This window comes from Pseudopipra pipra, chromosome 15, assembly GCF_036250125.1.
Source record: "Pseudopipra pipra isolate bDixPip1 chromosome 15, bDixPip1.hap1, whole genome shotgun sequence".
Lineage (NCBI taxonomy): Eukaryota > Metazoa > Chordata > Aves > Passeriformes > Pipridae > Pseudopipra > Pseudopipra pipra.
Genome location: NC_087563.1, coordinates 10,758,693 through 10,781,963, shown reverse-complemented (window position 1 = coordinate 10,781,963; position 23,271 = coordinate 10,758,693). Strand labels below are relative to the sequence as shown.

General features: G+C 58.8%; 2 protein-coding genes across 5 annotated transcripts; both read left to right on the top strand.

The window, feature by feature from the left end:
* Positions 1–6: 6 nt before the first annotated feature.
* Positions 7–8,440, top strand: ZNF346 (zinc finger protein 346). Its single transcript, XM_064671875.1, has 7 exons — positions 7–138; positions 306–409; positions 495–590; positions 2,417–2,567; positions 4,021–4,260; positions 6,756–6,849; positions 8,125–8,440. Exons 1-7 carry the CDS (start codon positions 78–80, stop codon positions 8,228–8,230), a joined length of 852 nt encoding a protein of 283 aa, XP_064527945.1. The 5' UTR covers positions 7–77; the 3' UTR covers positions 8,231–8,440.
* Positions 8,441–11,961: 3,521 nt separating this feature from the next.
* FGFR4 (fibroblast growth factor receptor 4) lies at positions 11,962–19,303 on the top strand. 4 transcript variants are annotated; one of them, XM_064671859.1, is made up of 18 exons: positions 11,962–12,655; positions 13,030–13,135; positions 14,097–14,366; positions 14,472–14,561; positions 14,716–14,882; positions 14,970–15,093; positions 15,380–15,570; positions 15,685–15,823; positions 15,906–16,099; positions 16,343–16,488; positions 16,742–16,863; positions 16,963–17,073; positions 17,201–17,391; positions 17,796–17,918; positions 17,994–18,064; positions 18,322–18,459; positions 18,527–18,632; positions 18,714–19,303. In XM_064671859.1, exons 2-18 carry the CDS (start codon positions 13,063–13,065, stop codon positions 18,858–18,860), a joined length of 2,403 nt encoding a protein of 800 aa, XP_064527929.1. In that variant the 5' UTR covers positions 11,962–12,655; positions 13,030–13,062; the 3' UTR covers positions 18,861–19,303. The 4 variants fall into 4 exon arrangements, with proteins under 4 accessions (XP_064527929.1, XP_064527932.1, XP_064527931.1 ...); XM_064671862.1 differs by lacking the exon at positions 14,097–14,366 and having other exon boundaries at positions 11,966–12,655; XM_064671861.1 differs by lacking the exons at positions 11,962–12,655; positions 14,097–14,366 and having other exon boundaries at positions 12,754–13,135.
* Positions 19,304–23,271: the final 3,968 nt, after the last annotated feature.

The following is a 23,271-nucleotide window of genomic DNA, read 5'->3' as shown; positions in this document are numbered from 1 at the left end:
CGCCCCGCCGTTGCTAGGCGCGGAGGGGGCGCGCGGGCCGGCTCTCGCGAGAACAGCGTGAGGCGGCGGTGGTGGCCATGGCGGACGGGGCCGGTAGCAACGGGGACGCTGCGGGGCCGCCGGTGGGCAAAGAGGCGGGTGAGGCGGCGGGACCGGGGGTGGGCGGGTGACCGGGCCCCCACGAGGTTCTTTGCAGCCCGGTCGGACGCCGCGAGGTGCGGAGCGGCCCGAACAGGGCCGCTCCGCACCTCCCGGGGTCCGACCGGGCCGCTGACGCCCCCGTTCTGTGCCCCCCCACCCCACAGTGGAGCGGCTGATCCGGGAGAACGGACACATCTTCACCGAGGCGCAGTGCAAGGTGTGCAGCGCCCTGCTCATCTCCGAGTCGCAGCGTCTGGCGCACTACCAGGTAAAGAACGGGGAGCATCCCCCCACCCCAGCCCGCCCCCCGGACACGGCGGAGCACAGAGCGGGTCTTTCTCTGCTTTCCCTAGAGCAAGAAACACGCCAACAAGGTGAGGCGGTACCTGTCCATCCACGGTGGGGAGGAGGGCGCCCACGGGAAGAAGATGAAGCTGGAGGCGAAGCAGGTGAGCGGGGACTCGATTGCTGCCTATCAGTAAGGTCTGTAAATCGGTGTCTGTGAAGTGTGGATGATAAGTCATGAGAAGCAGCTGAAGGGGATGGGGGGCTCAGCCTGGAGAAAATGAGGCAGTTTAGGCCTTATTGCTCTCTACAACTCCCTGGCAGGAGGTTGTAGCCAGGTGGGGGTCAACCTCTTCTCCCAGGCAACCAGCCACAGAACAGGAGGAAAAGGCCTCAAGCTGTGCTTGGGGAGGTTCAGGTTGGACATCAGAAAGAGTTTCTTCATGGAAAGGGTTGTCAGTCCCTGGAATGGGCTGCCCAGGAAGGTGGTGGAGTCACCATCCCTGGAGGTGTTCAAGGAACGACTGGACATGCCAGTCAGTGCTCTGGTCTGGTTGACAAGGTGGGGATCAATCACAGGTTGGACTTGATGATTTCAGAGACCTTTTCTAACCTTAATGATTCTGTGATTCTGTAAAGTGTCTGAGAGGAAGATAGGACCAGATAGTGTGAGAGGATGGACCAGACTCTGTTCAAGGTTGTCCAGCAGTAGGGCAAGAAGCAACAGGCAGAAGCTGATGCACAGGCAGTTCCACCTGAACGTGAGGAAGAACTTCGTTCCTGTGCAGTGACTGAGCACTGAAACAGATTGTCCAGAGAGGGTGTGGAGTCTCACTCACAGGAGATATCCCAGAACAGTCTGGATGGAATCCTGTGCCACGTGCTCTGGGATGGCGCTGCCTGAGCAGGGAGGTGGGACCAGATGACCCACTGTGGTCCCTTCCAACCTGACCCATCCTGTGAGTGCACGACCCCTCAGGGCTGAATATGGCACAGCAGGACCTGCTGGGCTAAAGGCTGTTTAACAGCCTTGTAAGTGAATGAGGAAAAGACTCTCAGAAAGGGCATTGTGAGAACTGAGGAGCTCAATGGCAGGTGTTTCACCAGCCCTTGTCCCAGCTCTTGCTGCCCTCCCCACTCAAACAGCCTCTGTGAGTGTTTCTTCTCCATTTAAACAAATGCACGTTGCCTTTTTTTGATAGTTTTGCTTGAAATTGCGGAGAAAAAATAGGAGCAACAGCTTGTGAGAAGTATTGTTGCATAACATCACACAGAGCACATTGGGTTCACCATCCACGGGAATTTGCTTTCCAGAGCAATCCTTGTTGTACTTATGTGGGCTCCCTCAGCCAGTAGCTGAAGCCTGTTGGTCAGTAAAGGCCCCACGTTCCATTCAGCCATCTGTCTGCCCCTGACTCCCTTGGGGAACAGATCTACTTTTATGATTGCTTCAACTCTAATCCCTAACTCTGGCATTTGCAGGGAGGTGGGGGATAATGGCGGATGCCTTCGCACATAGTGTCAGGCTGAGAACTGCCTGGTGCTCCCTGCGCTGCTGGAATCATGTTGCAGATGACCCAGCTGATAGTGATGTTTGCGCTGCTCAGTTCACACCTTGCAGGGAACGAGGCTGCCTGGTCCAGTTTTGGCAGCCACACACTTAACCATGTCCTTCACCCAAACAGGTGAGGGCGGCCCTTCTGCCTGGAGTGTTTGCCAAAGGGTTTAAAAACGGTAATCTGGTGCAAGAACACTCTGCAGTAAGGGAGAGCGTGATGCTGCATCGTGGAAGTCCTACTCAATCAGACTTCTTAGCACCCAAATGTCTCTGGCTGCCTTTTCTTAGACTCTGAAATTGTAGCGTTTCCTGTCATAACCTTTTCTCAGAACCCCTAAACTGCAGTGTTTCTCCTCATAACCAGGAGGCTGGACGGGGTGACCTGCAGAGGTCCCTCCTGGCATCAGCCACTCTGCGGTTCTCTGTGCACAGGACAGCAAGCAGGAAGGCAGCAACGGGGAGGACAGGAACAAGTGTTGTCCCATCTGCAACATGACCTTCTCCTCTCCAGCCGTGGCAACATCTCACTACTTGGGCAAGACTCATGCCAAGAACATGAAGCAGCAGGCCCCCAAAGCGGAAGGTATGAGTGTCTGCAGTGCCTTTGCGTTGTCCTGAGGGGCTGTTGAGAGGTTTGTTGCACCCCAGGTGTGAGCTCTTGTGAGGGTGTGTGCGCTCTTTGTTATGAATTAGAAGAAGCAGTGCACCTCCACAGACCTGGCTGTGGCAGCCTGCTCAGTGGGCAAAAAAGTTTTGTGGATTTTTGGTTTGCTTTGTTTGGGAGAAACGCAGCTGGTAGCAGAGTTGTCCCCATCTCTGTGTGCAGGGACCAGGAGTGTGATGTAGAAATGCCTGTCACAGGATACGATGCTCACTGAAAGCTTGCAGGGACTTTAGTGACTGGTGAAACTCCAATGTGGCAAATTCCTCAGAGCTGCTCTGCTACAACAATGTGGCCTCTGAGGTTCAGGGACTGGTGAGCTGCAGATAGCTGGGGACTGGGAGAGTACAGCTGAGAAGCATCAGTATATGCTTGTCTGACCACGTCTGCCTGGGGTGCAGCTGCCTGTGTGTCCCACCCCTTTGCTAGCAGCCGGAAAGGCCCGGTGGGTGGGGAGGGAAACCCTCTGTCCAGGGCAGGTAGGGCAGCCACGAGCTTGGTGGACTGCAGGTGCTCAGGATGGAGGGAAAACACAGCCTTCGAGTGCACCTGAGGGTGGCAGCTTGTGCTGGCTCTGAGCTGGGATCTTCCAGCCAGAAACTGTCCTGGGTGTCTTCATGGCTTTGCTAAGGTGTGTGTGCAGAGCAAGGCCACCTCTGGGGTCAGGGTGGCCCATGGGATGTTTTAGTTCTTTGGAACCCTTGCTTTTGGGTAAGACAGGAGCCTGCAGGGAGGGGTGGACATGCACTGAGCAGTCTGGTGCGTGCCTTTGGTTTTGGCATGAGAAGAGCTCTCTGATCCCTAGAAGGTTTGTTGCTCTAGTCTTTGGCACTGCATAGTGAGAGGCTGCAGGTTGCTCCATCACACAGGAAGCCAGTTCCCTGTGTGGATTCACTGTGTCAGACATAGTCCCGTTCATGCTGTTTCTCAGGCAAGACTCCTCATGAACTCAGTTCACAATCAACTCCTGCAGCTGCACGGTGCTTCCAGAAACCCACTGCCTTTGCTGTGCAGGGGCTTGTGCCCCTATTCTGACTGGGGAATGGTAACAGCAGATGGAAGCTCATTCATACCCACTGTTTCATGAATACAGTCATGCTTACATTAAGGAGAAATGTGCAAATCTGTTGGATTTTTTTAAACTCTGAAAGTTTTCGTGGCATATTCTGACTTGTCTTGCCACATGTTTTTAAATTCTTCAGCATTATGGGAAGAGATAGGAGCATCTTGAATTTATCAAGGTGTCTTACATTGTCTAGGTTTGGGGGTTAGATGTAGCAGGTTATGAGTTTCAATGTGAGTTTGGGGGAAATAAAGTGACTGGTTTTTACCTGTGAGTTCTGAGACTGACCAAGAGTTTGGATCCACCCAACAGAAGCAGTGCCCCCACAGAAACACCCTGCTGCTCTCCCCACCTCTACTGCATCTTCTAACGAAGAGAACAAGGACATTACTGACCCAGACAAGTTCTGTAGCCTCTGCCATGCCACTTTCAACAACCCCCTTATGGCAAAACAGCACTATGTAGGCAAGAAGCACAGAAAGCAAGAGACCAAACACAAGCTGATGGCGCACTATGGCCGAACCCCTGATGCACCTGCATCGTCCTTCATGGGTGAGTTCTCAGCAGGGAGGCTGATAAGCAGCTGGAAAGCAGGGTGGGAGAGCAACAGAATGTGTCTGACATGCCTTTGGACGAGAGAGTCTGTGTGGAGGGGGCAGGGGAGAAATGCTCATGATGAGGGACTTGCTTATACACCATAAGATTGATTTGGCTGTAACCCCCCAGCAGCAGATGTTTTAGACTGTAGCTACTCATGACAAGCTTTGGGTTGTGTTTTGTGATGTTGTTTAATCGGGGACGTGTCCTTTTTATTCTCTGTGTGGATAATCCAGGGATTTTGGCCAGTACTGTTTCTCGTTAGGTGATTGCATCCAAAATGGAAAGATAAAAGTGGCATTTGATGCTTAAAAATCATCTTTGGGGGGGACTAGCCAAAGATGGAAGGAATAGGTTTAACTGCACCTGCTGCTTCAAAGCACATGAAAGCCAGAGAGATTTCTCTCTGAATGCTTTTCTGCCTCTGTGTGGGCACTTCCATCTGATGAACTAATGCAACTCTCTCTGGAGCAAGTAGGAATGTGGGGAAAAAAACTCCAGAGCTATTAAGGAGGAACTTTAGGCAGACAGTTAAAACTCTTTTGGTTTATGATCTGCTGCTTATGAGCACTTGTACGTGATGAAAGCCCTCAGAGTCCAGTGAAAGCATTAGGAAAACGCCCTTGTTCCTCCCAACAGCCTTCTGTTGGACCAGGAAGTCTTAGTACCTGCTGGATGCTCTAGGTAAATAATAAGCAGACAAATCATCTTAAAATCTTCATCAAGGGCTCCTTTCTCTGTCGTAAAAACCCACACAAGCAGAAGATTAATTATTCTAATTCTTTGCAGGCCACCTTTAGATACCGGTAGCACTTATGACAAATGAGGCTCAATTAGCCAAGTAATGTTCTCTCCCACATTGCGTGGCCATGTGGGAGATGAAGAAGGTGCTCAGTATCTCGTGTTACCCATCTGCTCTGCACCTAATTAGTGGGGTCTGATGAATGGTTCTACTTGAGTGTGACTCAGGCGCTGACAGTGGCAGGAGCCCCAGCCCAGGTGGGCTGGGTAGGTGGGCAGTGCCCTTGCCCGTGTGATTGATGTGTCCCAGGAAGTGCCAGCAGAACCAGAGTACATACAGACACATCTCTGGGGAACTTCAGCTGTTCTGGAGAGTTTCAGAGTCTGGGCTGTAATTCGGGGTGGATGGGATGGGATGGGATGGGATGGACTGTAGTCAGGCATGTTTTCTCCCACTCTCTTTGCTGTCTCTGTGTGCCAACAGCCACACCTGTTCCTAAACTCTCTGCTGGGACCTGGCTGGCAGCAGGTGTTCTTTGCAGTGCAACACTGAGGTGTTTGTCTGCTTAAAGTCCTCTGGGAACCAGAGGTTTGGGGTGCAGAAGTGCAGTTTAGACAACTTTGTGAACACACCTGTTGGCTGGATTTGCAACAGAGAGATCTTGACCTTGGTGGTGCAGGGAGGCAGACCTGAGACTGTATTGGCTCCTCTGGCCTTTCCTGCCCAGATCCTGATCCATTTTAAGAGTTCAATGTCCCACCGGAGTCTGGAATCTCTGAGGTGCAGCAGCCACATGGGGAAGTGTCTGTTGCATGCTGTTGTGCTTCCCGCTCAGTGATTTGCTGCTCTGCACCCCTGGGATCCGTGTCCTCTTTCATCTTAATGAAATGTTTTCCTTGTGAGACTCCCAGGCAGAGCCCTTCCCCAGTGAGCCAAAATTCAGGAACGCTTAATATCTTGAGGACAACTGCCAGAATTTTTCCCTGATAGAGAATCCTGTGCTGCCATGTTTGCCTGTTTGGTATCTGTGACCTCCTGAACTTTCAGTCCGGCTGGAGTTGTCATGTTACACAAAACCATTGATCCTGTCTAGTACAACTATTGTTGGAAACTATTTTTTTCCTGGCAGTTAACTGATCCGCTGACTGTAACCAAACTGCTTGAGGACAGAGCTTAATATCCTCAGTTGGCACCTCAGCAAGGCTTAGCAGAATGCTGCATTGTGGAGCTGGACATCGGGTGTAATCTCCTCTGGCTGTTTTTATTATTGAAACGCTATGAGCTTACAAATTCAGTATCTCCCTCATTCTCTGTTATGAGATTTCCAGATCAGGAGAAGTGAGCACGTGGGAAAAAAATGGAGTTGCAAAGGCAGTATAGCATCGGGGTTGGGGTTCTAATGCTAAGACTTTTACTATATCTGATACTGTGGCCTATTCATAGGAAATGTGTCTTTGTTGTTATCGATGAACAAACCCATGTTCTCATTAGGAAAGCTTTTTTGTCTTAGTGATTCCCTCACAGTGACTGGCTGATACACAGTGGGGTAGTGGGATTGTGTGACCTCCCTGCCTGGTCAGGCTGTTGACTTGTTATTTGTCTTTGTGTAGGGTTGTTTAACACATGAGGTGATTGATTATCTCGCTTGTTTCTAAGTCAGGCACCGGGTTTGGCTGACTGTGTGTGCTAACGTTGCTGTCTGTTTCAGCCGGGAAGGGCTACCCCTGCAGCACGTGTAACATAGTGCTGAACTCCATAGAGCAGTACCAAGCTCACATCAGTGGCTTCAAACACAAGAATCAGTAAGTAACATTCTTGTCTAAGTGTGTTTCCAGCCTCGCTGTTCAAATCAATGGCCTAAATATAATCTAAAATGCGGTTTTGAACGCGTGTCTCCAGCTGACTTCCAAGCATAACAGCAGGGTCTGTGCAGGCTCTCTCTGTGTGTCCTGACGCCACTCCAACAGCTCCCTCTGCAGACAGCCCGGCTGTGCTGCTTCCAGTTTCTTTCCGTTCCTGATAGTTCAGCTCAGCACAGACGTTTGCAGTGAGCCTGACACCCATTAAACACAGTTTCTCTTAACAGCTGAGATTTTAATTTAGTTAAGAACTGGCTCAGTGGAGATCTGCTTGCCATTCTAATCTCCCCTGGGGTTGCTTGTTGTAAAATTTGGCATGGAATCAGCGTGCTCCAGAAACCTGGACTATATTCCTTTACTCCTTCTCACAGCTGGGAAGTTAAATAATGGCATCCCCTGCATATATTATTAATTGAAAAAAATCAGGTTGCCAGGTGATTAGTACCAAAAATACTTGTTCTGAACACTGTCAAAGTTCAGATCTTTAATTTAAGAGCCTTCACTAAAAGAGACTCAATAATGAACCTGGGTTGCTTAGAAAGCTTCTTAGAAGGAAGAGGTATTAGGAAACCCTACCTCAAGTGAGGACAGGCTCGTAGCCAAATTTCCCAAATGAGTCAGGAAGAAAACTGGAGTCTCTTGTTGCTTGTCTATGAAATAACAGCCCCATGGTCCCTTGGCTCTCTGGAGTACTTGATTGGAAGACTTGTGCTCCATCCTGCATCCCAGAAAAGTTTCAGCTTTCAAACAGCACAACTGAATGAGTGAATAGGAAGTATCCCATTCCAGAGAGATAGCATTGAGGATGTTCCCAACACACACACACATGAATGTTCCCTTTAAGGACACAGATGTTGTCATAGCTGTTGCAGCCACTTTTCAGAAAGCTGCTCTGGATTCAGCCGTGCAGTCCTGTTCCAGCTCCTGCGGCCTGCGGAGAGGCAGGATGCTTGCTTTGTAATGGGAGCTCTTTAGCAGTCCTTGAGCTGTGCCGCGGCTAATTCTGCCGTGCTAAAGGTGTCTGTTTACACACAGGCACAGAGGGCAAGGATGCACTTGGAAGGTTTTCTGGCAAGTTGTTGCCTTGGCTGCAGTGGGCTGTTGCTCTGCTGACAGCCGTGCCTGCTGAGCAGTGATTGCAGCTGGCACATTTCAGAGCATTTGTGACATTGTCTCCTTTTTTTTCTGTGTTTTCCTCTTGCTCCCTTCGATGTGCAGGATGCCAGGAGCAGTGCCAGTTGTCGGACCGTTCCCACCGCAGCAGTATGTCCGGGAAGAGTCAACTGCCCCAGGAGGCTACAGTTACTTCAGCCAAGACTTCTAGAGCAAGTTGCAGCACTGTTCTTGGAGTTGTTGGTGGCCCCAGAACGCACATCCTTTGCCAGCCCACAACGGTTTCATTATCCCTCTGGATAAGCAAAACCCTACCCTCCTGTATGCACTCGTTGAGCAGAACGAGGACTGAATCTGTCAGGAAAAGGATCCAGCTGGAAGAGACTTGCTAGACAGCAAATACTTCACTCCCTTTAGAGTAGTTTTCATTGTGTAATTGCTTCCTGTGAAGGTGGGTGCGGTGTGAGAGGAAGTGTGTATCTGGTGTAAAGGAGGGTTTGGCAACAGGCTGGTAGTGGCCACCTCCTCCCTGTCCCCACTCTGGAAGGCTGCCCATCCTGCTGCTGGGCTGCTCTCAGAGGGACACCAGCACCTGCGGGCATGCCTAGGTGTGACAAGAGGGGAGCTGGAGCCAGGCTGTGGGGCCAGAGCCACCCACAAGCCCGGGGAGGCTGAGGACAGAGAGCAACCCCTGTCCCCATGTGTGCCCTGATGCTGGCATGCTGTCGGCCCAGCTCTACTCATCCCTGCCCTGAACCAGGGCTCTGGCTGCCTCTCTGGGCTGAGCCCCAGCGATTCCCAGGCTGGCAGACACAGGGAAGGGCATGAGCTGCCCGCCAGCCACGTCCCCCACGGAAGCGCCACAGTCCCCTGCCCTCACCACAGCAGCTCCGTGGGGCCAACTGCTGCTCTAGAAGTGCAGGGCTGGGCCGTGGGGCTCCCCCTGAGCCGGGGGGAGCGCAGCCCCAGCTGCAGCCCCAACTGCTGCCACCCCTCGTGGCCTCACTGGCTCCAGCAAGTAAATCAGGTGCAGATGTGGAGTCAGGGCCGGGTGCCTGCTTGCGATTAGGGGCTTGGAGCATCGGGGTGGCCCCGGTCCTGCCTCACAGCCCCCTGCCGTGGCTGCAGCTCTCCCCAGTGCTGTACAGGGGACAGGGCTGGGAGGCAAAGATCCTGCTTGCTTGGCCCACGGGTGGGCACCATGGTTCCCAGCCCTGCACATGGCATGTGGCACATCCCCAAGGGGAGCAGCACCCATCCTGGCCCCATGCACCCTGTTCCCTGTGCTGCCTGCAGTACCAGCGCTCCCCTACACAGCCGGGACAGGAAGGGGCAACAGGACTGCAGCAGGGACAAGACATGGGAATGCCTGCTCTGATGCCAGGCTACCCCCACCCCACATTTTCCCCGCTCAGCCCTCACTGCCCCAGTCTGTGAGTGCTCCTGTACCATGCTGTGGCCAAAGCCCAGGACCTCAGTGTCCCTGTCTTGCAGCCCCTGTGCTGGGCCCCACATTCTTGGCTCCCCAGAGGGAGCAGCAGGTTCATGTTTGCCAAGTTCTGCCTGGTTAAACCTTAACCAAGCTGGGTTGTTCCATCAGTCCCTCCCAGCTGGAGATAAGGATGGGCAGACAAGACCAGGGCCTGGTGAGAAGCACTGCCCTGAGCCTGGCTGCTCACCTCCAGCACTGCACCCAGCCCCTGCAGAGTGCCCTGCCCAGCCTGGGGTGGCTGCCCCTCTGCCATGGGCCCTGCCTGCCTTGGTGGGTCCCCATGGATGTGAGGGCAGCAGATTGTGGCTGAAAGCTGCCATGTTGCCAGTGGGGCTGGATGGAGCTGGAAGCCCCTGTGCTGGGGCTCACCCCTGTACTCCAGGGCTGGCCCACTCCCTCTGTGCCAAGGGGTTCCCATCACCCCAGTACATGGCATGAGCTTGCTCAGCCTCAGCTCCTGGACCTCATACACATATGGGGTACAGGGAGCTGGGGCTCCTGCCCCTCAAACAACTGCTGTTCAGAGGAAGCCAAGAGAAACTTCCAGGAGGAAAGAGCCCCCCAGGCTCCGGCCCCCCAGGAGCCACGGTGCCGCGCGTGCTCACGCCGGCCACAGGTGCCACCACAGCGGGAGTGTCGGGGAGCGCTGGGGCCAGGCACAAGGGGCGGCTGTGTTCCCGCAGCTCCGGCTGCCTTCCAAGAGCAATATTGTTGGCACCAGGCAGGCTCCCTGCACCGGCAGTGCATACATGGGCCTTTCATGAGAGGAGTGGGGATGATTTACTGCCTGGGGGAAGGGGCAGGGGCGGGAGGATGAAGCTCCAGCATGCCGGCGCCCGGCCCCTCGTGCGTGCTCACTGCCGTGGGGCCCTGCACTTGTAAGTGAGCCCGAGGGTCTGGACAGGGGGTCACCTCTCCCAGTTGGGCATGGGGCAGAGTGGGTCCACCTGCCCCATCTGCAGGGCTATGGGGACACACTCCCTCTCTGGGTACCCCACTGCATCTGAGCTCCCACTGTGGCTCAGCAGACGGGGGTCACACATCCCGTGCGGTGCTGCAGTGATGGGAACAGTCCATGAGCTGGGAAGACAGGAGCAGCAGAGGAGGGTGCTGGGACAGGGGTGCACTAGCAGCACAGGGTGCTGTGCTGGCACAATCCCCCCCTTGTTGAACTGCTGGCGTGGCAGAGGCCGTGGCGGTGCTGCTGGCAGCGGGTGGCAGGCGGTGGGGCTGTGCTGCTGTGAAGGGCTTTTTGTTTGCCATCAGTTGCTGTTATAAATCAAGCCAGGCAGCCCAGCCCCAGCCTAGCACTGCCCCATGGCAGAAAGGCTACGGGTTCCCAGCTGCCCACAGCTCCATCCCACCAAGCCCCAGTCTGTGCCCAGCATTGCCCTGACCCAGCAGGGATGCTTAGTGTGCCATGGGATGAGGTGCCAGCACTGGTCTCTTTGCCTTGCTTTCACCCAGCATTGGGGAACCCTGGGATACAGGGGATCTCTCCCTGCCCATCCCAGGCCATGGCTCCCATGGGCTCCCCAGAGTCCCAGCTCTCCCCTGGTGTTCCCAGCACTGGGAACGACCCCTTCTCTCTGGTTTTAATTTGGTTTTGGTTCGAATTGAGCTGAACCCAACATTTTTCTGTGCTTCCGGCACGCTGTGAACTCTGCAGGGGTGGCCGCTGCTCCGTGAAATTGATGTTCTCGTCCGCTTCACGCATCGGCAGGAATGAACAGCTGCTGGGGGCTGCTGGCCCCTGGGACTGCTTTGTGCACCTCTGCACCCCGGGGGGGGACCAGCACCCCAGCAGCATGGGGGAACGGTGCACCAACCAGACCTCACAATGAAGCCATGTCATGCTGAAAGTTGCTGGTTTGGCATCCTGGAGCAGTACAGATGTGGCTGTGCTTTGGCCCTGGCAGTGTGGCCCTACAGGGTGAGGGGTGACAGTGACAGTGCATCCCACTCACACGAACTCAGGCTCCACACCAGACATGGACAATGCTGCATGTGGGGCTCAGCACAACCCTAGAAGGTCTTGCTGGAAAGCAGAGAGATGGTGAAGCAGATGGCGATGCAGCAACGAAGAGCAACGCTGGGACCGGACCCTGGCTGTGTGCTGGGAACACCTTCTGTCCCCCCTTGCTGGCAGCAGGATGCCCAGGGGAAGGTGTTCCTGAGGACCACACTAGGTCAGTGTGTGAGGCCAGGCATCCCCCAGTGCCTAGGGGTCCTGCGTGGGCAGATGGGCAGTGTGATCTGGGCATGGTGGGGTCTGCCCACTCTGGCACAGGCAGCAGCACGGGGAAGGCGAGGACGAAGTGTTTATGGGCCGGATTAGGCCACTCCAACTCTGGCTCGCAGCCTCTCGGTGTTTTACGACGCTCCGTTATGGGCTCCTAATGAGGGTCACAGCCGCTTTATGGCACCGGCAGCGATAACGCTACAACTAATTACAGCGCAATTAGCGTGCGGGCTGCCGGGTACCCAGCAACGCTCCGCGCCCAGCCCGGGCCAGGGCATCTGCCGGCGGGCACTGCTGCCGGGGCACCCTCGGCATCCCGGGGCCGGGGTGCTCCCGCTCCCAGCAACTGGGGTGCCACGGGAGGAAACGGGGGTGGCCTTGTCCCATCGACCCATCTGCTGCTCTCCACGCGTGGGGTCTGCCTGGGAGATGGCACAAGGGAGCAGCCCCGGGTGTTTTGCAGTCCCACGCGTTCCCACCCTCCCGGAGATGGTGCAGCGGTGGGGCCCGAGGGCCGCCTCTCGCTGTTGGGGGGGGTCGCGGTCGGTGCCGCCCCCCACTATCCTCTCAGCCCGGCGGCGGGTCGGTTTGCAAGGGAGGCGGCGGAGTGGGGCCGGTCCCCGTCCCCCCCCGCGCCTCCCCAGCGCTCCGGGCGGGGCCACTGTAACTCGAGCGCGCCCCTACAAAGTGCCCGCGCCCCCGCGGCGGCGGCAGAGCGGGGCGGGAGCCAGCCCGGAGCGAGCCCCAGCCCTGCCTGCAGCCGGAGCCAGAGCCGTCCCCGGTCCTGCCGCCATGGGGCCGCGGTGCGGGGCGCGGCGGCGCTGAGCCCGCTGCCCCCGGACTTTGCCCGGGCCCTCCCCGCGCAGCGCGGGCGGCTCCGCCGCGGGAGTCCGTCACCACCGGTAACAACGCGACCCTCGCCCCCGGGACTATTCGGGATCCCCCACTCGGGACACTCTCCCCCCTCCCTGGAATCCCCACGGTCCCCCTTCCCCCGGTAAACCTCCCCCAGCGCCCTGACGAGGCTGCCGCTGGCAGGACGAGTCGTGTTCCCGGCATCCAAACGGGGTGTTCCCCCCTCTCCATGCCCACTCCCAAGGGGGGGAGGCTCTGTAAGGGATCTCAAACTGCCCAGGGACACCCGTTCTCTGCCTCCCCTCCATGCTCACCCACTCTCGCCGTGCCCTGGGAACTCCGCGCCGCTGCTCCCCGGTGCCCCGGGACGGGAGGGGGGTGCTCGCCCGGATCCGCTCACCCGGCCCTGCCTGTCCCGCAGGGTGGGACCCCCCTCGCCGCGGGGGCCTGGAAGATGCGGCCCCTCTTACAGGTCGTGGCAGGGCTGCTGCTGGCGGTGGCTGCCCAGGGCAAGGCGATGGAGCCAGGTACGGCTGCGGGGGGCGAAGCGGGGCCGGGAGGTGGCGGGAAGGGAGTCATGCTTTCTGAATACTTTCCCCATCCCAGATGGGCACCGAGCCCCGGGTTGGGGGTGCGAGTGCTCACCCTGGGCACGCAGCCCCACCGCTCTGCCTGCGGGGCTGGGCTGGCGGGAGCCAGGGACATGGCACGGGGACCAGCGTTTCCATCACCGGGAGAGGAGGTGTGGAGGCTGGGAGGAGCAGGGTGGCTCCAGGCAGGCTGTCCCTGTGCCGCGGAGGCTTGGCTCGCTCGGTGGATATGCTGGCAGAGCGGGGTGGCGTGACTGCCGTGGGCTGTCGCAGTTCTGCGTGGCTCCTGGTGAGGTGCCGGCAGTGCCTCGCCATGGTGGGTACGGGAGGAGGACGTGTCCCAGGGGACTAGAGGCCCAGCTACCTCACATCCCACCCGTACTGGCCACGCAGAGGGCTGGGGACGCACTTTGACCCCCAGGCCACTGCACGCGGGCAGTCGGGCTGCGCTGGTATTGCCGTTCTGGCAGCCAGGTGGTATCTGCCCTCCAGGTGCACACGCTGCTGCTGGCCATGGGCAGGCAAGGCCCTGCTGCCAGCCAGAGCATCTCCGGAGACAGCCAGGCATAATGGTCCCAGCCGTGCCTGGGGCATGTGAAGGTCCAACGATGGGTGGCCGGGTGGGTTTGTTGCTGGGTTGAGTGAAGCAGAATGGGCTGGAGCACCTGTGCCACTGGGAGTGGTGGAAGGATGGTGCCATGTGTGGCCTTGGACAGGACATGCCATTGGGTAAAGCATGTCCCTGTGCCCTAGGGCAGTCCAGCCCTCACCCGCCTCCGGGGTGGCAGAGCTGGGCACCAGCCTGTGTCACACCACATGTTCTCTGCACTGGGGTGGACATGTGGTGGGGTCCTGGGAGGGGTGAGCACCAGGGTGGGCACTCACCGTGTCTCTCCAGAGCTATTTGAGAGCCCATTGCTGGAGTCAGAAGAAGAACATCTCCTGCTGGACCCGGGCAATGTGCTGAAGCTGTACTGTGATGCCAACCAGAGCGGTGCCAGTGTGGTTTGGTACAAGGAGTCTCGGCCTCTTGTCTCGGGAGGTCGCATCCATCTCCGGCAGAGTCTGCTGGAGATCTCGGAGGTTGCCTATGAGGACTCAGGGCTCTACGTGTGCCGGGCGCGGGGGACTGGGGAGATCCTGCGCAATTTCACCATCTCTGTTGTGGGTAGGGGCCCTGGCATTGCCCAGCAACCCCCAGGGCAGCAAGGCAGCCACTGCCCACCCAGCCCTGCGGGCAGGGATGTCCCTCTCAATCCGTTTCCTTTTGCAGACTCCCTGGCATCAGGTGATGATGATGAAGATAGTGATGGCGACAGTCCCCACAGAGACCGAAATGAGGAGCCCATCTATGTGCCCAGAGGTCAGTACCATGCCAGGGCACTGCAGAAAAGGGCAGCTGGGGCAGAACCAGGGGCATGGGACACTACTGTCTCCCAGTCCCAGCAGAGGCAGCTGGGAACAGGCCCCTAGCTGCCCTTTGGCCCCCTCCCACTGTATGTCCCACATGTCCCCAGCTCCTTACTGGACTCACCCACACCGGATGGACAAGAAGCTGTATGCGGTCCCCGCGGGGAACACAGTGAAGTTCCGCTGCCCGGCCTCGGGCAGCCCCAGCCCCAGCATACGCTGGTTCAAGAATGGGCGCGAGTTCCGGGGGGAGCACCGCATCGGGGGCATCCGGGTACGGGCCAGCTCCCCCTACCACACCTCCCCTCCTGGGATCCATCTCCCCCATCTCACCTTGCTGCCTTATCTCCCCCGTCGGCAGCTCCGGCATCAGCACTGGAGCCTGGTGATGGAGAGTGTGGTGCCCTCTGACCGCGGCAACTACACTTGCCTGGTGGAAAACAGGTTTGGCAGCATCCGCTACAGCTACCTCCTGGATGTGCTGGGTGAGGGCTCCTCAGCACAGCGCTGGTCCAGGCTCCCCCCACGCCAGGCAGAGGGGTTGGGGTCAGGGGAAGGGGGTGGAGGAGCTTCGTGGCTTCTCTCTGGTGCAGCCCACATGTCCCTTGCACCCCAGGGATGTGGGATGGAGACCAGGCTCATGTTGCATTGGTCTGCTGTAGGGCTGGGGAAGGGCTCTCCGTGGCTCCATGGTGGGTGGAGAGGGAGAGAGAAAGGAGCCCCTGCTCTGGGCCACTGTGTCAGTGACACCACTCTGCTCCCTGTGCACAGAGAGGTCCCCGCACAGGCCCATCTTGCAGGCTGGGCTGCCTGCCAACACCACGGCCCTTGTGGGCAGTGATGTGGAGTTCTTCTGCAAGGTCTACAGTGATGCCCAGCCCCACATCCAGTGGCTGAAGCACATTGAGGTGAACGGCAGCAACTACGGTCCTGATGGGGTCCCCTACGTGCAAGTTCTCAAGGTAAAAAGGGCTGGAAGCACCCAGATCCCAGATACCCACCCTAAAGTGGTGACAGGGGTGCACAGAGCCCCCCGAGGAAGAGGGATGCTGACCATCCATCTCTTTCCCTGGCAGACTGCAGACATCAACAGCTCTGAGGTGGAGGTGCTGTACCTGCGCAATGTCTCCGTGGAGGATGCTGGCGAGTACACCTGCCTGGCAGGGAACTCCATTGGCCTCTCCTACCAGTCTGCCTGGCTCACCGTCCTGCCAGGTAGGGTGGGGTCCTGGGGTGGGGTCTTGGACCCCTGGCACGCAGAGGCCATGCCTCAGGCCAACTCATTCGCTCTCCCCAGAGGAGGAGCTGGTGCGGGAAGCTGAAGCCCCTGAGGCCAAGTACACGGACATCATCATCTACACCTCAGGCTCTCTGGCCGTGGCCATGGCCATCATCATCATGGTGCTCTGCCGAATGCAGACTCAGTCGAGCAAGCAGCACCTGGAGCCCATGGCGGTCCACAAGCTCTCCAAATTCCCACTCATCCGACAGGTGGGTGATGAGCTGGAGCCCTGTTGGGCACAGGGGGGACCTTGGTGACCAACTGGCTCCACGAGTGCCACTTGTACCCATCACACCTTACCCTGCTACCAGCCTTGGGGCTGCCCTTCCCCATTGCGTCCTGTGGCTCCCTTGCCCCATTGCTCCAAGTGAGGGTCTCTGTGCAGCACTGTTAGGACTCTCTTTGGCCCTGGAACATGGGGCAGGATGGCTGAGGTCCCTTGGTCTCCACAGTTCTCCCTGGACTCCAGCTCCTCCGGGAAGTCCAGCACATCCCTGATGCGCGTCACCCGTCTCTCCTCCAGCTGTGCCCCAATGCTGGCTGGTGTCATGGAGCTGGACCTGCCCCTTGATGCCAAGTGGGAGTTCCCCCGAGACAAGTACGGTGCCATGTGGGGCAGGGACTGGGGGCTGCTCTCCCAGCTGCCCCAGGGACAGCAGCACGTGGGTGACATATGGGGAGGTCTCTGGCCACCACCAGACACCTCAGCACCTCTGTACCCTGGGACACTGGGATTCAGCTTGGACAGAGAGGGGCAGCCACACTGCCTCTGCCCCTCAGGATTCGTCCATGTGGTGGTGGGGAGTGGGGCCATCCCTGTGGTCCCTCACGGTTCTGCCTGTCCCTGCCAGGCTGGTGCTGGGGAAGCCCCTGGGGGAAGGCTGCTTTGGCCAGGTGGTGCGGGCAGAGGCTTACGGGATCGACAGAGACCGGCCAGACAGAGCTGTCACCGTAGCTGTCAAAATGCTGAAAGGTAAAGACTCCTGTGCCAGTGTCCCAGGAACAGAGGTGGCATCAGTGCTGGGTTGGAGTGCCACCCAGCTGGCACGGTGACACTGCCCTCCTTCCCCAGACAATGCCACTGACAAGGACCTGGCTGACCTCATATCCGAGATGGAGATGATGAAGCTCATGGACAAACACAAGAACATCATCAACCTCCTGGGAGTCTGCACGCAGGATGGTGAGGGGGCTGTGCGGGCAGGGTTTGGACAGGGCATGGAGCATGACCAGGGGATGGGGGCTGTTGGGGACAGTGGCCAACTGGGGAGGGACAGGGCAGGAGCTGAGTGAGTGGCTGCCCTTCCCAGGGCCGCTGTACGTGATTGTGGAGTTTGCTGCGAAGGGCAACCTGCGCGAGTACCTCCGTGCCCGCCGCCCCCCGACACCCGACTATGCTTTTGACGTCACGGCAATGCCTGAGGAGCAGCTCTCCTTCAAGGACCTGGTCTCCTGCGTCTACCAGGTGGCCCGTGGCATGGAGTACCTGGAGTCGAAGCGGGTAGGGCTGGCACGGCCCACGCGGGCTGTTTGTGCTGGGCACAGCTGGGGAGGGCATGGTGGTGACAGGGGAGCGGTGTGTCCCTGGTGAACCTGCTGTCCCCATGGAGAGGGAGCCCAACCCATTCCCACAGGCTGTCCAGAACCTACCAGCCTCATCCAGCAAAGCTCAAGGCACTATCTCCCCAGAAATGTGGGGCTCAAAGCCTGAACCACCCTCCGAGGAGTGTGTGTGTCCCAGCAGTGCGCCTGTCACTGCAGAAAGCCTGATGAGGGGGTGGCCCCACCCCTGCAGAAGTGCTGGGGGATGTATGGGAGAGAAACAGCACCTCTGGGTGTGTGGAGGGGACATACAGAGCTGGAGCCACCATCTCACACCCCTGTGGGCAACGCTCCCCCCCACAGTGCATCCACCGTGACCTGGCCGCCCGCAATGTGCTGGTGACGGCAGAGAGCGTGATGAAGATCGCTGACTTTGGCTTGGCCAGAGACGTCCATGACATCGACTACTACAAGAAAACCAGCAACGTGAGTGGGGGTCCCGGGAGAGGGGCACAGGGACCCCCAGCCAGGGCTGAGCTGAGCAGGGGGTTGCTTTCATAGGGTCGCCTGCCAGTGAAGTGGATGGCACCAGAGGCCCTGTTCGACCGTGTCTACACCCACCAGAGCGATGTGTGAGTCCTGGGGGGGAATGAGGGTGTGTTGTCTGTGTGGGACAAGGCAGCACTGTGGAGTTATGCACATACTGGAGGGTCCCCATGAGTAGGATGGAGATGCTCCATGGGGACAGCAGCAGTGGGGCACATCTTCCCCCAAGGTGATGCCACCCTCTGCCATCCCTGCTCCCACAGCACTGCAGGGTGCAGAGAGGCAAGCTGGGGAAGGACCCTTGAGCATGGTTGACCCCCCCCTTTGCCATGCGTGATCCTAGGTGGTCCTTCGGGATCCTGATGTGGGAGATCTTCACACTGGGGGGCTCCCCGTACCCCGGCATCCCTGTGGAGGAGCTCTTCAAGCTGCTGAAGGAGGGGCACCGCATGGACCGGCCATCTAACTGCACCCATGAGCTGTGAGTACTGGCCAGGTGGGGAGGCAGGGGGCACAGTGAGACCCCATTAACACCACTTGCCTCCCAGGTACATGCTGATGCGGGAGTGCTGGCACGCCGTGCCCTCGCAGCGCCCCACCTTCAAGCAGCTTGTGGAGGGGCTGGACAAGATACTGGCAGCCGTTTCGGAGGAGGTGAGAGGTGGAGGATCTGGTGGGGGTGGGCAGCATGGGCACTGACAGCACTGGTGGTGATGGCACCGTCCCTCCCTGCAGTACCTGGACCTCTCCATGCCTTTTGAGCAGTACTCACCCTCCTGCGAGGACACTGCCAGCTCCTGCTCCTCCGACGACTCCGTCTTCACTCACGACCCTCTGCCGCTGGCTCCCCGCCTCTTCTCCTACCCCAGTGTGAGGACTTAAGGGCAGGCAGGGAAGGGTGATGCCAAGGCTGCCTCTGCCCTTGCTGGGAGCAGGTCCAGGTTTCTGGCTCTGAAAGCTGCCAGGCTCCCCAGGAGGTTCCCTGCTTTGTTTGGGGTGAGCAGTGGGCAGGCAGGGCCCTGAGCTGCAATGCTGGGGCAGGGTGTCCCTCTCTCCTGGCTCCATTTGGGCACTGAGCCATCAGTCCTGGCTGAGACCTGCCTCGCATTGTTTGGCAGAGGGAGCTAGATCCTGTCCAGGCAGGAACTGTGTGGGATGCCCATGACATCGCCCAGGGAGATGGGCTTTGGCCAGCGCTTTGGTGGAAGTGTCTCTGGGTGGGAGCCCCACTGCTGTCAGCCTCCTGCTGCATCTGTACATAGCCACAGAGATGAATATTTATGTACGTGAAATATCAACCTGATAAATTATTTTTTTGGAATAGACCCCAATAGTGCAGTTTCTGGGCTGCTCCTGGGGGGCAAAGGGCTCACATAAGCTGGGAAGGCAGATCAGCGGCTGCCTCCTTGCTGCCTCCTCACCCCAGCCAGCGCAGGGGGCCTGTGACCACTCTACAGGGACACAGAGGCAGTGCCACAGGTGCAGGAAGCGATGTCCCCCACTCCCGTGCCTCCAGGCCTGCTCCAGCACAAAGCACCCTCGCATCTGTTCCCCATTAGCCACTGCTGCACTAAGCCACCGTGAACTCCGCTACCAGCATCGCCCTGAAACCGATCCCTCAACTGCCGTGGGCTCCCAGGCTGGGAAAGCGCTCTGGGGCCCTGCCCTGTGCACAGGGGACCCTCTGCATTCCCCCTGCCCAGGCCAGCCCCAGCACTCCAGATAAAAGTGAGTTATGGGCTCTGCGCTGTCTCCCCAAAGCCCCTCACCCCTGGGAGCACAAGTTGGAGGTCTCCAGCCCTGGCTCTGCTCTCTTGATATCTGCTTTGCTCCCCCTTGGCCCGCGGTGCCTGGCAATGACAGCAGTGTGGGCAGGGAGGGTTGCAGCTGTCTTGCCCCCTCCTGCCAGCCCACTCCCGGGGTCTAGGGTTTCATCTAGGGCCGGGCTTTGCCGGGCCGTTAGCCCCAGGATCTGGTTTCCTCCTCCAGCTCCCAGCTGCACTCACAGCCCCCCGGCCTGGAAGCTGGCTCTCTCAGCCTGGAAGCTGGCTCTCTGGCACAGCCTGCCTCAAACCAGCCCAAGGGGATGGGGACTGGCAGGTGCTGTGGGGCAGGACCTGGGCCTGGGGCAGCTGGAAAGGGAGTCCTGCCTGCTGCTATGATGGTGCTGGGGTCTGGGATCTCAAGGGATGCAGACTGTGGGACTCAGCTCAGCCGTGGGCGTTGTGCATTGCATGTGCTGGGGAGCCTGGCAGCTTTCAGAGCCATCCTGGGGTCCCCTCCATGTCACAGGCCCTGCAGGGCTGCTGGGGGGATCCCAGCCCCACTGACATGCTTGCAGCCTCCATCCCCAGCTCTGCTCCCCTCTGCTGGAGCCAGCTCCCCATTCCCGCATGGCAGGCGGAGGCAGACAGCCCACTGGCAGGTGTGAAACCTGCCTGTCCCGGCAGCCTGCCTGCCTGGGAAGGATCCCAGCTGTCCGATAATGTGCCAGAACCAATGCATTTTGCACAGCCCTGAATGGGGCATTCACGCACTGGAGGGCAAACTGCCCAGGCTGCCCACGGAGACTGCCCAGACTGGGACCAGGACTGAACATGGATGGGTGCATGGACAAGGGCCTGAACCCCATGGGGCTGTGCCCAGCTTGCCCCTACCTCACTCCAGACTGGGGTCTCCATGCAGGGGACAGCACAGAGGGCAGGCAGTTCTTGCTCCCCCTGCGCTGCTCTTTCCATGGAAAACAGGGCCACAGCCACTTCCACAGGGTGAGGCGTAGGTGGGTTTGCTAATCCTTCATGCCAGGTGGAGCGGGCACAAGGAGACATTGTGAGCAGGGACCTGCCACCTCCTGCCACAGCCTTACTCTGTCGCTGCTCACTTATGGACTTGCTGCAGGTGCAGGCAGTGCCTTCTCCCCACAGTCCAATCCACACCAGTGCAGCCCAGAGATACTTTCAGGGGCCTGGCAGTGCATAGCACTGTGCCCACCTGCTGCCCCAGCACAGGGGGATGGCCCATACCCCATCCTCAGGCACCACCACATCCCCCAGTGAACTCCCCAGAGCTGCAGCAGTGAGTACATGGTCTGTGCCAGAACCAGCTCTGCCAGGCATGGGGCAGCTGGGGCCATGGCTGGGCAGGGAGGCAGCCTGGGGCATCCCGCAGCCCCACGACAACTGGAGGCAGTTTTTATTGTTTAACATTCCTGGTATTTTCTGTCAGGGCTGAACCAATTGTCCTTAATCCACCAGGCTCTGCTGGCCAAACAAGTGTGGCTGAGCCACCAGCATCCTGTCCGCACGAACAGGCCCCTTTTGTGAGGGGGATTTAGCATGTAGCCCAGTAAATCCTGCTGGTTTCCTGAGGCAGCGTTCCCACACACCCCCACCCCCACCCCGCCGCCTGCCCCCAGTCCCCAGATCCTGGCACTGCTCCCTGCCCGGCTGTGCCCCACCAGAACCTGCCCACCTGGGAGCTGCAGGTTCCTCTTGCATGGTGCTGGGACATGTCTGTGAGTCCCTTTTGGAATGTGGGGTGTCGGTGGGGCTGAGAAGCTTCACAGCCACACCCCTGCACTGCTGGTCCTGCATGGGATGCTGTGGTCCCTGGGGGATGCTCTGGTTCTGGGGAGATGCTGTGGTCCTGGGGGGATGCTGAGCCCTAGGGAAAGTGGCTCTGGTCTGGGGGGGAGTGCGGAATATGCCGAGTCCTTGGGGAGATGCTGTAGTCCTTGGGGGAATGCTGAATCCTGATGGGTATGGTTCTGATCCTGGGAGGAATGCTGAGCCCTGGTGGAACCAGCACCCCAGGGGCCAGGACACCAGCTGATTCCTCATTCCAGCTCCGGGATGTGGCTCCCAGTCCCTCCCCGGAGATTCCTTTGCTTAACGACTGTTGTTTGGCTAGGAGCTGCTGTTGTCTTTTTTCCCCAAAACAAAGGCGACAGGATTTTATCTCCGGGGAGAATCTGGTTTCTGTGAGATGCAAAAAGCCTCTGCCCCCGGGCTGGGAAAGATGAGTCTGAGGGGGCTGAAAGGCACCAGTCTGCTGTCTCCCCCACTGGCAGGAGGGGAGCTGGCACTGCCCCTCTGTCTGCTTCTGCCTGCCATACCCGCTGTTCCACGACCTTCGTGTTATTTTTCCATGCCTGTGCTCCATGTGCCCAGGCAGCGAAGGGTAGGGAAGGGCCCCCGTGGGCCAGCAGGCAGGGAAAAGGAGCCCGTGGCACCCACAGTTGGGGGTAGAGGCCGAGGCAGGGTCCTGTCCTCTCCTATGGAGGGATCCAATCACTGCATCCCACCACAGTTCCTGCTTCCAGCGACACCTCACACACAGATGTAGGCATGCACCCAACCCCCCACACACCCCCATATCTGCAGCCCCCATCCATACACAAACCCCTACACACACACATGTCCATGTGTGCACACTCGCACCACCCCGCACACTCCCCTCAGGCACACGCCCCATGCACAGACACCCCCCACTCTATGCATGCATCCAGCCACGCACACACACTACATCGCACGCAAAACCCCTGTCCACGCACATACACCCCCCACGCACCCCCCTTCCACGCACATACATGTACAGCACCGTCCCCATTCACACATGCAGGCCAATGCACACACATGCACATCCACCCCGCACGCCTCTTCATGCACCCCCCGCTCCCTCCCCGCAGCGGCAGAGCCGAGGCTGTGCACTTCCAGCCCCAGCCGGGCAGGCCAAGCTGAGGGTGCCAGCGAGGCGCTGCGGTCTCCCCAGCCAGCAGCTCTCCGCCCTCCCGCCGGTGCTGCGGGAAGCCGCGGGCTCTCAGCCCCATCTCCCGGCCGGCGGGAGCAGCTGCGCGGGGCGGGCAGATGGGAGCAGGCGGGCGGCCCCCCCGCCTTTCGGCTGGTGACAGTGGCCTTCGTGGCGGGACAGCCTCGGGACTGTGTTGGAAGGGTGACAAAAGCGCCTGGGAAAAATGATCTGCAGCATGGGAATGTGTCCTGGCTCTGCTCTCCATCACCCACGCAGATGGATGAGGCTGGGAGTGGGGCTAGGATTGGGGCAGGGTAGGGGCTTGGGCTGCAGAACTGTGCCGTGTCCCAATACGTAATCCCGTTTATGTCTCTCCGAGTGACAAGACCAGTGCAAGAAGGACACCCCATAGGCACGGGAGCCTGGTGAACCTGGCTCTACCTTGGGTGGGTGGAGCAAAGCCCAGCGTGGGCTCAGCCTCGCTGACCAGGGCTGGGGGCCCTGTACACCCCCTGAGCTGGAGACTGGGGGCAGCCTGAGGGCT

What these genes read in the sequence shown, in the direction of transcription:
- FGFR4 (XM_064671860.1), top strand. Translation starts at nt 14,015, where the DNA reads ATGTTCTCTGCACTGGGGTGGACATGTGGTGGGGTCCTGGGAGGGGTG. An exon ending in AATTCCCACTCATCCGACAG is followed by an intron (nt 16,100 to 16,342) that starts GTGGGTGATGAG and finishes TGGTCTCCACAG; the next exon opens with TTCTCCCTGGACTCCAGCTC. An exon ending in GGGAGTCTGCACGCAGGATG is followed by an intron (nt 17,074 to 17,200) that starts GTGAGGGGGCTG and finishes TGCCCTTCCCAG; the next exon opens with GGCCGCTGTACGTGATTGTG.
- ZNF346 (XM_064671875.1), top strand. Translation starts at nt 78, where the DNA reads ATGGCGGACGGGGCCGGTAGCAACGGGGACGCTGCGGGGCCGCCGGTG. An exon ending in AGCGTCTGGCGCACTACCAG is followed by an intron (nt 410 to 494) that starts GTAAAGAACGGG and finishes TGCTTTCCCTAG; the next exon opens with AGCAAGAAACACGCCAACAA. An exon ending in GCAGGCCCCCAAAGCGGAAG is followed by an intron (nt 2,568 to 4,020) that starts GTATGAGTGTCT and finishes TCCACCCAACAG; the next exon opens with AAGCAGTGCCCCCACAGAAA.